Source organism: Dendropsophus ebraccatus, chromosome 5 (genome assembly GCF_027789765.1).
Source record: "Dendropsophus ebraccatus isolate aDenEbr1 chromosome 5, aDenEbr1.pat, whole genome shotgun sequence".
Taxonomy (NCBI): Eukaryota; Metazoa; Chordata; class Amphibia; order Anura; family Hylidae; genus Dendropsophus; species Dendropsophus ebraccatus.
Window position 1 is genome coordinate 36,545,748 of NC_091458.1, and position 15,573 is coordinate 36,561,320.

General features: G+C 42.9%; 1 protein-coding gene across 1 annotated transcript in view; it reads right to left on the reverse strand.

Annotated features, from left to right (window-relative positions):
- Positions 1–6,355: 6,355 nt before the first annotated feature.
- Positions 6,356–15,573, reverse strand: part of SLC46A3 (solute carrier family 46 member 3) — a 33,756-nt gene continuing 24,538 nt past the window's right edge. Inside the window, exons 4-6 of the mRNA XM_069969873.1 lie at positions 12,318–12,401; positions 10,557–10,713; positions 6,356–9,039 (exon numbers count right to left, since the gene is read on the reverse strand). Of these exons, the coding sequence (XP_069825974.1) occupies positions 8,958–9,039; positions 10,557–10,713; positions 12,318–12,401 (323 nt within the window). The 3' untranslated portion in view covers positions 6,356–8,957. The remainder of the gene's footprint in view (positions 9,040–10,556; positions 10,714–12,317; positions 12,402–15,573) is intronic.

The window sequence follows — 15,573 nt, forward strand, 5'->3', positions numbered from 1 at the left end:
TCTGTGGACTGTTTTGTAATCTTTTCCCTTCAGCTGTATAACATGCAGCTATTTCTGATTTCTGAAAACTACAAAGTAAAAATGCTACAAGAAAACTCTGGTCTCTTTTTACGTTTAGTGAAACTTACTTGAAATCACTGGCAAATGCGGTTTTATGTTTGGGCTTGTCTACTGCGGATATCAAAACCTTACGATTTCTGTAATTCCAGCAAATATTGTGCCTGTTTATACCAATAATATACAGTGTTTTACTGTGAGATCCTTACAAGGTACATACATTGGAGGAGGCTAGGAAAATTTCAATTATTAAAAAATTGTAAATTACTTCTATTTAAAAAAAGTCTCCAGCCTTCCAGTACTTATCAGCTGCTGTATGTCCTGCAGTGAGTGGTGTATCCTTTCCAGTCTGGCACAGTGCTCTCTGCTGCCACCTCTGTCTTGTCAGGAACTGTCCAGAACAGTAGCAAATTCCCATAGAAAACCCCCTCCTGCTCTGGACAGTTCCTGACAGGGACAGAGGTGGCAGCAGAGAGCACCATGTCAGACTGGAAGGGATACACCACTTACCGTGGGACATACGGCAGCTGATAAGTACTGGATAGCTTGAAGTTTTGAACAGAATAAATTTACAAATCTGTATAACTTCCTGCTAGAGATAAGCAAATTTGCAGTATAAAAAAAACAACAACAAAATTCTTTGTTAAACTTGGCCATAGCATGTCAGGCTGCTGCTCTTGAACTCTGCTCCATGTGCCTGGAAAAGTTGACATGGCGAAGTGTAATCAAGCGCTTTGCTATGTTAATATTCAGGGCTGCGGAGTCGGAGCTAGTTTTGTCTGGAGTCAGAAAAAATGTACTGACTCCAGCTTTAAAAAAAAAAAAACAATAAAAAATCTTAGAATTTAGAATTGAGTTTTGATTATGAATTTTATAAGTTTTGCTCATCAATATACTTTATGAGCAACATTCCAATAGGACACTGGCCCTATTACATAAGGGGGGTCATGGAAAAGTTGTCGGTCACTATTTTGCAGTTTGTTTCTGAGCGGGAAGAGTCCATTGTGTGGGGGAAGATCTGTGTTGTTCTCTTCCTGGATGCTGGATGATTGTATATGAGCAGCAGTGTAATATGAAGATATCCTGTGTAATATAGAGAATATATGCAGCAGTAACCTCTGTCCTCAATGTGTTGTTTTATCTCTGGGAGAAGATTGTGTGTGTGTGTGTGTGTGTGTGTGTGTGTGTGTGTGTGTGTGTGTATATGTGTGCTATGGCTGCAGCAGGCTGTGTGTGTGTCTGTGCGTGCTATTGTGTTCTCCCACAGTCACCTTCTATATCGGGTATCTGGCAGTGTTAGCAGTGTATCTTTGTGTATGGTGAATATTTAGTTAAAAAAGCATAGAAGATTGTAAGCAGGAAAAGACCACCTGCTCCATCTAGTCTAGTTGTGAGCAGTTCAGGACACGGAGGCTGGAGACTGGCTGTATCCACTGCACACACAGGAGAATCTGCTTTATATACAGTATTTCTTTTTTCACTCAGAAGTCACCCCAGGATCATGTAGAACATTAGGGAGAAGCTGCTGAGCCAGTGTGATAAATAACTCCCCTGGTATATGACTGGCCATTTATGAAGGAGCAGGAGTCGGACCTGATAGGATACTGACTCCACAGCCCTGTTAATACTGTACTGTCCGCCACCAGTTCATTTAAAAACATTTTTTTTCTCCAGAACACCCCTTTAAGTCTGCTGTCCCATCAGGTCAGCTATGTAGGGGTTTATGGACACAATAAATTCCCAACATTGGAAAAAGGCGCAAATCTTCCTAGTAGGCTGCATGCACACAACTATGTTTAGTCCATGAAACTCTGTGTCTGTGTGCCGCTCACGTTTCATTGACTGAATATGTCCCTACAAATAGAAGACTGAGAATGGTGCTGAATTGGGTTACAATGCGCTCCCTAATGTCCAGAGTAAGGGCCTATTCCATGTTCCCGGCACAGTTCGTATGTACAGACTGTGTGCAACAGAACAAATTATCGGAACATCATGTATCATTATGATGCCAGGAGCTCCAAAACAGTTTAATTCTTCTTGGAACTGTACTAACTTGGCCACAAGGCTGTCAGTACAGTACCGAGAAGCTTTAAAGCAGGGATTGGGAACCTTTGGCCCTCCAGCTGTTACAAAACTATAATTCCCATCATGCCTGGACAGCCATCCAGCCATGATGGGAATTGCAGTTTTGCAACAGCTGGAGAGCTGAAGGTTCCCAATCCCTGCTTTAGGGTGGGTTCATACTGCGGAATTCCGCCGGCTGTCCGCGCGCCTTTCCGCCGGCTCCATAGACACCATTCTATGGGCCGGCGTATTCCGCTATCCGCCGAAAGAAGTGACATGTCACTTCTTTTGGCGGATAGCGGAATACGCCTGCCCATAGAATGGTGTCTATGGAGCTGGCGGAAAGGCGCGTGGACATACTGCAGAATTCCGTGTAGTTTATCCGCGAGAATTCCACAGTATGAATCCATCCTTAAACTGTTCAGCAGAGCTTGAACATTCATGGATTTGGGGTTTATGGAGGAGATGGCATTCGACCAACAGGTATTTAAGGTAAAATGGGCCCCTTAAAAGGTGGTTGGGGTATGACAGCTGTCTCACAGAGTTATTCCAGTACCTAGTAACTTGTTCTTAGTGGATAAGTGTCTGATCACTAGGTCAGACCGCTGGGACCCAACTCTCCCAGCTAAATTAGGTGGCAAAACAAGTATGGGCTCTGCTGCTCCATTCATTCTCTGTGGAGCCAATAGAGATATCTAAGTGCTCCATAAAGTGAATGAAAGAGATGTGCACAGTATTGTCTTGTTCTGTTCAGCCACAAGGGTCAGCTCACCATTGATCAGAAACCTTTATTATGTGGATAAATAAGGTTACTGGGTGCCCCTTTAAAGAGGTATTCCCATCTTGACAATGTATGCCCTATCTATAAGATAAGGCATAACTCGAGAACAGATGCACGACTACGACTGGATGGCGTCATAGTCGTGCATGTGTGCCAACACTCTATTCATTTTCTTTTGAACCCCTGGAGATAGATGAAAGCAGTTTCTGTTATCTTCGGTGCCTCCTTAGACTATCAGTGAATGGGTTTGAGGGTTCTAAAGATGGCATGGGGCCCCAGTAGTTGGAAAGCGCCCCCCCCCCCCATGTACTATGTCATGTATTTCCTTTACACAATGCTTTGAAGGTGGGCTGTTTTTCCAAGAATATGCTTTTGGATTACTTCTGCTTTGTAATATATATTAATGTGAATAGCTGGCAGCGGGAGTGCTGGTATCATGTTGGTGCAGAATAAGTATAAGTCTGGCTAATGATGGTGCGAGTCATATGAGGACGAGGCAGATTGTAGGCTTCAGTTACCGCAGGTCCCCGCTGGGCTCCCGGGAGAGGAGAGCTCTATTACCACTGCAGGTTTTGGCTCAGGTCCTTATTGTGATCCTTCAGTTTAGGTTTTGCAGGGTTTATATTTTCAGGCCCACAATGTGCTTAGTCACTACTGCAGCTGCTGAGAGGCGGCCGGGGAGTGCAGCTGATCTGTATGGGAGGCAGCCGCTTTTCTCACTGAGATTAATCAGGGAAAGGGCTGGAAGTGAAGAAAACTCCTTGTAAGCAGATTTCTTTCAGCTCATTGTGGAAATGTATTCTGATTGAAAATTGTGTTATGCCGCTTAACTGCATTTCCAGAGGATTAGATTGCAAAAAATGTGAGGATTTACCACAAAATGTGTAACTGGCCTATAAAGCTCTGAATAAACAGACATCTGACGTTACAGGGTATAAGGTCTGGTATAGGACTTGTGGCCATAATAAAGCTATAGAATACATCAATGTCATTTTTTGCAAGTTGCAATAAAACTTATCCAATGGACCCCTTCTCTATCCTTGAGAGTAGAGACAGTAGTGCTGGGAAAAGCTGGATCCGGGATCTGGGAGAAAACCGGCACCGACTTGAAAGGCAGCCGGCTGATGAGCAGAATGCAGATAGGAACGAAGTGGTTTGCTTCATTCTTACTGTAAATTCACTCATCTCTAGTGAGTCCACAAATTGGTTTTCCGCACACATGGTGACTGATGGCTTCCCTTGCATGAGCATATATACAGGTATACAGCTGTGTTATTGTAGATCTTGTACCATATGCATCTCAGCTTACATCAAACTGGAACAAAATTACAGGGCAGAACTCGTGTAATTGCTCTCCCACCCCAAGGGATGAGTGGGCCTCAGTGCTGCTCACCAATGAAAGTGTACTCATGCTGAGCAGAAATGGTGGTTGCCAATGATATTGGAGACATCAAGAAGAGCGCCATGTACCAGCCACGGTTGCATTTGGTGGTGGTAGTAGTACAGTGTACAGGGTAGGTGTGTCTAGTCAGTAGAGAACCCGTTGTGGAGTCTGGTAACTCTATACCCCAGAACCTCACTGACCCAAGGATCGCCCTTTAAGAAGAGTGGCGGCCATGTAGGGCTGGGCAGTATACCGCAAAAATACTGATACCGTCACTGGCGTTGGTTAACCGACCTCAACTCTGCCAGGACAGTATCTGCGGTATTCCCCCCCACCCACCCGGCGGCCGCATGCTCTGGTGCAGGGAGAGAGAGGGGTCCCGGGTGGAGAGGTGGAGGCGAGCCAGGACGCACATATACTGCTGCAGGGCAGGGGATGGAAGATCCTGCTGTGTGGGCTGGAGAGGAAGGCTGTAGATGTGACAGGCTGCGCACAGGCGGCAGCGTCCCCTCCAGTGTGAGCTCAGCGCTGCTGCTGCCGGGCGGCTCACTTCTCCTAGCTTCTTTGGAAGCTGCACGGTGAGCCCTGCCCCCCTCTCCCGCATATATAGTTGGGGTCAGGTATGGGTCGGCACCTCCATGCTTCACTGGCCACCGCACTCTGTCTCGCACAGGAATCCTCGGAGCCCCGTTATGTTTTGTCAGTGCTGGAAGCAGCCATGTGTGACGCTCAGTCCGGGACACAGGTATATGTGCTACAGCACTGAGTGACAGGGGCTGAGGATTCCTGTGCGGGAGAGAGAGAGCGGTGCCTGGGGGAGGAAGGAGGTGTCCACCCCATACCTGACCCCTGCAGCCACTGAGTGACTGGGGGTAGATATGAGAGATAGATAGAGAGAAATAGAAGATCATCTATCTATCTAAATCACAGGAAAATAGTAGCAGCACTTCAAGAGAGGTAGAAGTCAAGACCTGGGACCGTATTTAAATAGTATAGGAAAATCCACAGCACTCCTAATGCAATTCAATGTGCGATTTATTGAAAAAGCAAGTGCAGCATACAGACGCAACATTTCAGCAGCTATTCGCCACCATTTTCAAGCTTGAAAATGGTGGCGAATAGCTGCTGAAATGTTGCGTCTGTATGCTGCACTTGCTTTTTCAATAAATCGCACCTTGAATTGCATTAGGAGTGCTGTGGATTTTCCTATACTATCTATCTATCTGTCTATACATACACACTAATATATATATATATATATATATATATATATATACACATACACACATATACACTGTATATATAGATAGATACATAGATAGATAAAGCAAACAATATAGGCAGCACACTAAACGAACTGTGGAGGCCAGCAGTCGAATACCAAGTCAGCTAGTAAAAAATAGTCTGCAGCACTCTGATGGTGATACAAACGTGAATTTATTCCATATAACAATGTGCAGCAAACTTCACAAGTAATATACGATGTTTCGTCGTCTCCTACACCATTTTCAAGTGGCATTTGAAAATGGCATAGGAGACGCCAAAACGTTGTATATTACTTGTGAAGTTTGCTGCACATTGTTATATGGAATAAATTCACGTTTGTATTACCATCGGAAAATAGGGGTTTTCAAAACGGGTGTGGCTTTTAAAAGGGGCGTGTCATAATTATTGTTCAATATATCGTTACCGCGGCTAAATGTACGATAAACCGCGATATTGATTTAGGCCATTATCGCCCAGCCCTACGGCCATGTCTCAGCAGCCAATAAGTGAACTTGTAAACAGTGTGAGACGTCACTGTGAGGCTGTAATTGATGACACATGACATGTTACTGAGACACTGACACTTTTTGTTGGGGTATACCCACTCCTGTGGATTATTTAAGATGCTGAAACTGCATATATATTATACATTATATATATATATATATATATATATATATATATATATATATATAATCACTGGAGTAGTATATCTTTTGTAGTGAAAGGGTTAATACGACTTTGTTCGTAAACCGGTCAGGTTACCATCCTACTCCATGTAATGATTAGTACAATGACACACATTTCATGAGAATGTTTGCATTTGTTTAATTTCCATATGTAAATGACAACGTCCTGCTGGCATGATTCCCATTACTCACAATTGTATATGGTACGTTACATTTATCTCTTTATATCTTCTGACTTGTCCTTTATTATAATATATACATCTATTCCTCAATGTCCATAGATAAAATACATTTGTAGTTAAAGAAAATATACATCTGTATAGAAAAAAGCATTACAAATCTTTGGCAATAAATTGAAGTCCTATCCTCTACCTTACAGTGGTTGTCTTCGGACAGGTGATGATGGTTAAGGAGGTCCCACACTCTATCAGTGTAACTCCATTCTCACCATAGGTCGGGGTCCCACCTGTTAATGGTCACTGTCACTTCCAAAAACCTTAGACATGTCAAAAGAGACACGAGAAAAGTTTTGATCAGTTCAGATATGAGTGTCCAGACCCCACTGATGGGTAGAACGGACTGGGGGAGGCGTGCACTAAGCACCCCCTCTACCAGCTCTGATTATGCAACAAAGATGAACTCCGATAGTAAATCTATAGGACTGTCTCTTGTCGCACGCTAAGCCACATGCTCCTTCTTGCTCATTCATTGAGACAGTTTAACAATGAAAACTTTTTGTAATAATTCTACGACCTGTCCAAAGGTGGAAGTGACTTTTACATTGTCGCCTGACATTAAAGGGGTAGTCTAGGCTTAGAAAAACATGGCCACTTTATTCCAGAACCAGCACCTCTCCTGTCCTAAGTTTATAAATTCTATTCAGAAAATCTCAAGTCTTCCAGTACTTATTAGCTAATGTATGTCCTGCAGGAAGTGGTGTATTCTTGCCAGTCTGACACAATGCTTCGCAGCAGCTTATAAGTACTGGAAGACGAGCTTTGGAACTAGACATCATTTTCAAATCTATTTAAAACTTTCTGATGCTAGTTAATTAAAAAAAAAAAAAAAATCTCTAAATTACCCCTTTAATATTTGTCCTAAGACTCAATCTATCTAGTGGTCACCACATTCTAATTACTATGTCAGCCCTTTATGAGATGAGCAAAAGTGTTCTGTAATGGGTCTCGGTAAGCCGGACCACAACTATCATCCTAGTGCAATGTAAATGTTAATACGAAATCAAGAATTCACAGACAGCAATCATAGCATAGGGCATGATGGGAATTGCAACAGCTGGAGGGCTGAAGGTTCCCCATCCCTGTCCTAGGGGGGCCCTGTCTGGTCAGCAAACTATAAGAATATCCTTATCCACTTACAGCAAGCAGAGATGTCCTAGAGCTGAAAGACAAAATATATAAGAAAAATACAAGAGATTAAGCTGCATTTAAATATATTACTACATGAATCCCTTTAAGTGCATTGTTAACTATTTTATAGTTAACTGTACAACATATAGAAATACTCTACATAAAAGTACCACAACAGTCTGGAGCTGCAGGCTGCAGATAGGAAATGCCCAGCATTCTCAGGAGCTTCAGGAGATTACCCTGAGATACCATGCTCAATGCCAGGAGGTGGCTGGCAAAGCATAGAGCCCGCTGGTGCTGCACGTATACTGAGTGTCACACAACTGGTGTAAACATACACAAGATCTGCTTTTTACCAAATCCTATTCTATGTTATGGCACTTGTAATAACCATATGTTTGCATCATATATATATTTTTGGTCTCCATAGGGGACTATGGATTAAGAATTGGGTTCTTTGTGTGGTAGACTGATAAAATGCACATTTGACTTGGCTGAGTGTTCTAAAAAGGGGGGGGGGGGGTATACTGCTGGCAGACTCCTCTGGCACTTGGTTATTTCCATGAGAGCAAAAGGATCAAGCAGTTCACATCCAACACCTGCCAAACTGAGAGAGTTATAGAAGGTCCCTGTGCACATGAGATGATCGGCAGGTTCTCCAAGCGCATACAGTATCTACGGTGTACGGCCAGCTGTTGACAGACCACAAAGTAAGGTTTTGCAGCAGTCGCGACAGGATGTTGCAGTAAGCAATTTACCTTTCTTGTGACCCCAAAATTTAAAGGGGTTTGTAAATAAAATTTCAGAAATACTTCCTATATATTTATCCATGCAAACTCTGAGCTAAAGAGTCCAGTGATCGGTCCTACTCAGTAAGCGTCAACTAAGTCAACGGATCTCTACACTCGGATCCTGTGGATGGAGAGACTTATTCACTCAGCTGTCAGTTACTGGGTAGGACCGCCCACTGGACTCTTTAGCCCAGAGTTTGCATGAATTAAAATAAATAATTTTAAACATATTATTTAAGTTATAATTTAAGTATACAAGAATCTGCTTATCTCTCTATGCCTCTTTGCCTGTATCAGTATGTTCAATGTATATGTTCCCTTTAAGAGTAGTCAATGTTAGCTAACACCTATTTTAGGACCAAAAGCCAGTAGAGGTGAGGAGGAAGAAGAAGTGTAATGGTGACATCTATAGCGCTCTCGGCTTCAAGGCTTCTGGTCATTAGATGTTACATTACATTATCAAGTCTCTGCAGATATCACAATGACCCCAGTACTTCATACCACACTCCCTACAAAGAGCGAGAGCTTCACCAGTTCTCCTACAGTGTCGCCATTATTTCACGACTCCACCTCAGTGCTGGATTCTTCGTTGATCAGAAGGACGTGGTCCCTTTCTTGATACCCGATACACAGGAAAAGCCTAAGATGAGAGAAACAAGAACATAGTTGTACATTTTCCTAACAAAGCCAATGTGTTTTAGACGCATAGGAGTGATATACTGTAGGCCACAATATAAGGCCACAATATATAGTAGGCCCTGAACCCACAGGAGTACTCAGGTGTTACCAAGGATCTGTAGTTTACCAGATAGGCCCACCGGAAAAAGTATACATGTATATGTAGGTATGTGTTTGCTTCTATGTTAAAGATACAGAATTCTGGAATTCTTGATATGTCCTCCAGTCTTGAGGATGCCATATAATCAGAATCGTACTGTAGTTGTACATTTGTGCCAATAGCCAACTTATTAAAGGGGCTATCCAGTTTAGTAAACTGTGTTAAAGGGCAATTTATTGATGGTATATCCTCAGAATAATTAATCACTGTCAGATCCCTCCCACTGTTCGGCCATTTGTCACAGCAACTACTCCACTATACACAGTGAAACAAAGCAGGAAGCAGACAGCGCCGTACTGTGTGTAGTGGGCAAACTGGGTTACTGCACCTCAGCACCCATTGAAGTGAATGAGAGTCGAGCTGCAGTAACCCAGCATGGCCACTACGCAATGTACAGCGCTGTCTGGTTCCAACTCTGTTTCACTCAGCTGATTAAAGTGCAAGGCGGCTGTTGGCATCCCATCAATCTGATATTAATAACCTATCCTAAAGGATAAGTCATCAATAATATTTGTCTGGAGAATAATTCTAGCTTAACGGGGGAAGAAGGGGTTTCTGTTTCCTCTGTTTCGGATCCACATCTCTTACTGAAGAGTGGTTATAAGGGACAGTGATGCTGTCCTCCTTTTACATAGACATTGATGTGAATGGACATTGTGTAATTCTTGATTTCCCTTGTGGACGTGCTGCAAAAATACTGAATGCTTAGGGGAAGATTTAGCAAACATGGTGTAAAGTGAAACTGGTTGCTCGGGGCAACTAAACCAATCAGATTCCACCTTTAATTTTCTAAAGAGTCTGTGAGGAATGAAAAGTGGAATCTGATTGGTTGCTAGGGGCAACTGAGCCAGTTTACACCATGTTTGATAAATCTGCCCTTTACTGCCTGGTTTACCCAGATGAAGCCCATGAGGAGCCCTCAGCTCTTCTCGGTCCCATGCCTTTTAATGGGCAGCAAGATCCTGTGAGGTGCTAACAATGTAGGGACATGTAAAGGGGTGGAGGGGGGAATGGACACCAAGCCCTTCCTGATATATTCGATGGATCTTCCATCTCTTCTTCGTATGCTACTGCGGCACTGCATTCACAATCTTATATAAGTGCACATAATGTAGCATAATTCTCTATAACCTTCTGCGTACTTCCTTCTGTTAATATAATAAGGAAGTCAATGTATAACTCGTGCTCGCTGTCCAGCACAGACCATTGCATTACCTTAACTTCATTATCCAATATTAAACTATTGAAAACTGATTTCATTACCGGCAAGAAATAATTTTTACAAAGATTACACTGTTGTATACAAAGGACGCTCTTACCACACCACGCCAAATGGGATTAGGCAGAGGACGGCAGATAGCAGGAAGCAGAATCCAGGGAACCACAGCACCGTGGCCGAGTAGATGCTATTAAACATGGCAATAGTCAGGCTGCCGGTTAAACTCTCCAGACAGGCAATGCAAGCAAACAGCGCTCCTGTAAGACAGATACCTTTTATAGGGAGGAAAGCAGGCAGGAATTTTGGGGTAGACACTATGGGGGAGAATTATCAAACATGGTGTAAAGTGAAACTGGCTCAGTTGCCCCTAGCAACCAATCAGATTCCACCTTTTATTCCTCACAGACTCTTTGGAAAATGAAAGGTGGAATCTGATTGGTTGCTGGGGGCAACTGAGAAAAGTTTCACTTTACACCATGTTTGATAAATCTCCCCTTATTTCTTTTAATTGCCCCAGGGGCAGAGCCGGCTCCAGGTTTTTGCGGGCCCTTGGGCAACAGAGCCTCAGTGGGTCCCTCATCCATACATCCACTATGCACAATCACTTGAGACACCACTAACATACACTGACTGACATACACACACACTTAATGACATACACACTGACTGACATATACACACACACACTTACACACTTAAAGTGTCACTGTCGTGAATTTTTTTTTTTCAGAAATCAATAGTCCAGGCGATTTTAAGAAACTTTGTAATTGGGTTTATTATCCGAAAAATGCATTTTTATCATGAAAAGCAGTTTGAAGCTCTCCCCCCTGTCTTCATTGTTCTCCTATGGAGAGAGCTAAAGAAAAGACCAAAACAGGACAACAAAGAGTTAATCTACAAATCCCTCACGGGATATCTCCTGTGACAGTCACCAGTGACCTGTCTGAGCTCAGATTACAGCTGTCACCCAGCTCCGTGCCTGTAATCCTCTGTTATCTGCTTTCTGCTGCCGGCTAACTCCCTCCTTCCTCCTCCCCCCTCCCTAGAACAGACAGGGTACGTCTCCTGCAACAAGTCACAATTTTCAGATTTTTCAGAGTGGATGAAAAAGAGGAAGGAGGGGGGGACCTGGGAAAAGGCTTTTTACATGCAGATAATGGCAGATTTGGCTAATAAACCCAATTACAAAGTTTCTTAAAATCGCCTGGACTATTGATTTCTGCAAAAAAAAAAAAAAAATACGACAGTGACTCTTTAAGGACATACACATTACTGACACACACTGACTGACATACACACACTTACTGACTCACACATCCTGCTCCGTCTTCAGTGTCTTCTGATGTTCAGCCCTCTAACCCTGCACTACTGTGAGCAGGCTGAACATCAGAACACTGGGCCCCTGGAGGTCCTGGGGCCCCGACACTTGCCTTGGTAAGCCCTGTTCTGAATGGGGCCCTGCCCAGGGGACTTCACTTTTACAGTACATTGCAATTCTAATGTATTGCAAAGGACTGTTGTCTTCTGTTCTATTACTCCCTGTCTGTGGCAGGGTGTAATAGGAGCACAATCATGGCAGCTACATAGGCCGTCAGAAAGCCCCCAGCAGCTGTGACATTGCATCATGGAATGGCCAATCAGATGCCAGAAGTGACTGGCATGCACCATCTATTACGCTTTCCATTGCATTCCATTGATGCTGGAGTAAACTGTGTTTGGGGCTGGCTAAACAATCCGCCATGAAATCCCCATGTACTGTATAGTCCTCATGCATTTACTCTGTTCTCGCTATCGATTGTCGATCAGACCATATAACCATAATAGTGGGCTATACAGTCCTTCTTGAAGACTCTCTTTTTACCTTGCTCATTGTCCAAAACCACTTTAGACATCATTGACCTCAGGACAGGAAGCGGCATCCCAGAAAACAGCAGAGGAAGTCTCACTATAAAAACACATTCGACAAGTCTTTAATGGTAGCTTAAGCTAAACTAATAGCTACCTCATACTGTTGGAAATTCTAAAAAATTTACATAAAAGAATGATTCAATAGTTATAACGTAATTGCCAATCTGCAGTTACATGACTTATAAAATGATTGTGAAAGGGCAAACAATGAAGTTTGAAATATTTTTTTTTTTTAAGTATCAGAATTTTATTACTTAAACTCCCCCTAGTGGAGGCAGAAAACAGCCACGTTTCTATCATTTCACTCTTTGTACATGCAGGGGATATGTAACTAGGTATTAGGGAAATTGAACTATGAATGTTATAAGTATAAAAATATATTACAATTATTTAATCCACTCAGAATTTTGAACCTAGTTGATAAAGAAAAGAAAACTGTGTTTAAGGGTGGAGCTATCTTTAAATGGTTGACACATCCTCAACAATCTTATATAACATGAAATATTAGAAATGCCTCTATCTCATCATTTAGGATGGGTTCACACTATGGAATCTACACCTGTTCACGGCGGCGTGCATCTCCGCTCGTCCCATAGACTCAACTCTATGGGCGGGCGAATTCCGCCATAAGAAATGACATGTCAATTCTTTCAGTGGACGGCGGAATCTGCCCGACACTAGAATGGTTTCTATGGCACGAGCGGATATGCACTCCACCAAAAGCTGGTACGAGCAACAGAATTGGCCAGAACTTATCCCTGCGGATTCCGTAGTGTGAACCCACCCATACACTGAAAAACTGCTAGAAACCAGGACCACTGAGGGACCAGTTAGAGCTGCTCACAAAAGTCTATGACGGAAAGGTGGAGGATGAGGGGTCAAAAGTGGAAGAAGGAGTCACAGAGAAGCAGCTGCAGGCTCTAATTAGTGTTATATCTCACTCCAGTACTGTAAACACTGCTTAGTACTGCTCTATAATGTCTCCATGCTGATGCTGCTTCTAGGGGTGTGCTACAGTGATAAAGAGGAGCAGGATCCCCTCTTCTGTGTATGTTCAGTATATAGGAGATATAGAAGACATCATAACTGAAAATTAGATAAGATACCAGCTTAGCAGAAATCTGAAGGATAATGACTTCAAAGACTGGTTGCTACTTTAAGGGTGAATTCACATATCACGGTTGAACTGTATTTCTGCAGCGATTTCCACAGCAATTTTTCTCATTGCAATGAGGGCGTACACCCTTTGCTCAGTATTCTGTATCAGTATACATAAGCCACAAGTGGCCAGAATAAGAATACTGCTGTGTCACAGTGACCTTATGCTGCAGTCACATTTTATACTAGGATGGTCTGTAAATACAGTAACTGGTACAACAAGTCTCCTGGGTAATAGGTAACTTTTTTGTACTTTGCTTTTTAAAAAAAAAATTTAATGTTTAACTTGAAAATCAGCTGAAAACACAGAACAGTTGCAATCAGTAATATAGAAAAACTTATGTCAATGATGTATATAGGGAGAGGTGGAGGTAAGCTATGGATGACTGATAATGGTTCAAGTCCACAAGATGGAACTTAGGAATAAAGTAGCATTATGTTTTGTTTTGTTTTTTTAAATTATGCTTACCAAAAATGATCAGGGTCCCACGGTGTGGGAATAATTTAAAAAAAAATGTATTGCTTCTTAAAAAAGGCAGCGTTATAAAACCTTGAGCAAGGAGTGTAGAGGAGTAGATGCATATAGCGGCAAAGTGCACGGTTGGCGAATGTTGTGTTATACTAGGTTTACACAAAAACAGTATGCTATCATGTACTATGGTACAGTATGTATAGTAGTAGGTGCAATTTGTTTCAGAGGCCCAAAAAATTTACCTAGCTCAGGCAACGTTCTGCTACTATATGCTAATATAACAGGACGCAGCAGACCGCACTACTACATCCTGTCAATTTAGCATATAGCAGAGGAACTTAGTTATTTAGTAGCCACTTTAGGGTCAATGTAATAAATAGCATCTCATGCTGTACGCTACAGTATAGGTCAGCATCTGTTCTGTAACATACACTAGTATGCACCTGGCCTTAGCAATATGACTGTGATAATTATTCTCATATCCACATATATCAAGTTATTCACTATTCCAGCTATTTTTAGGCTTAATAATATATATATATATATTATTATATATAAGCAAACCTATCACCCCCGTGCCGGGGTGACAGGCTCCCGACCCCAGTTAGATCCCCTTATACATGTACGTACCTCATCCCGCCGAGTCCCGCTGCTGGAGCCGGCCCCGGGACGGAGATATCCTGGCCAGAAGCCGGCGCGCGCGCTCTGGAGAGAGGTCCGGCGTCCATAGAAAATGAATGGAGCCGTGCACGCGCTGCAGAGATGAGTCCGGCTCCATTCATTCTCTATGGACGCCGGACCTCCCTCCAGAGCGCGCGTGCCGGCTTCTGACCTGAATATCTCCGTCCCGGGACCGGCTCCAGCAGCGGGACTCGGTGGGATGAGGTACGTATAAGGGGATCTAACTGGGGGTCGGGAGCCTGTCACCCCGGCACGGGGGGTGACAGGTCCTCTTTAAGCACGCTCGGGTCTGTATGAACGCCAGCGTGCGGCATTTGATTTCTGGTGGCTGAAAAAGTTGGATGCAGCGGCAGCCCTGAGGAGTCCTGGAAAACATGGACACAGTCATAGGCCATAGGCTGTTTCCATGTTTTTCAGGCAGCATCCAACTTCTGCAGCCACTAGTAATCAAATGCCGGATGAACCCGAACGCACTCGAGGTTTGCTCATCTCTAGTTATATACATTTTCATGTACCCACAATAGCTATATTTATCCTATTTTACCAATAATTGCTGATTTCTGGTTATGTTCTACCTGACATGGAAAAAAGGCAATAAAACTGTGTTTATCTCTCTTACTGCTTGTGCAATAAATACTGATATGATAAATCCAGACTATAAATCTTATCTGGACATAGAAAAAGGTGACTCAGAAACGATAAGTTTTAGTGCCCATCCACTTATAAAGAATAATGTGTAAATCATAGGAATAAACCTATTGAGGGAATGTCACCGCTCCTGACATGTCTGATTTAGTTACCACCTATAATCCCAATTGTAGAACCCCTCTTCTTATAACTCTGCATTGTGCGGTCACTTTGTTATTACTCCTAGAATTAATAACTAGGTGTAACTTCT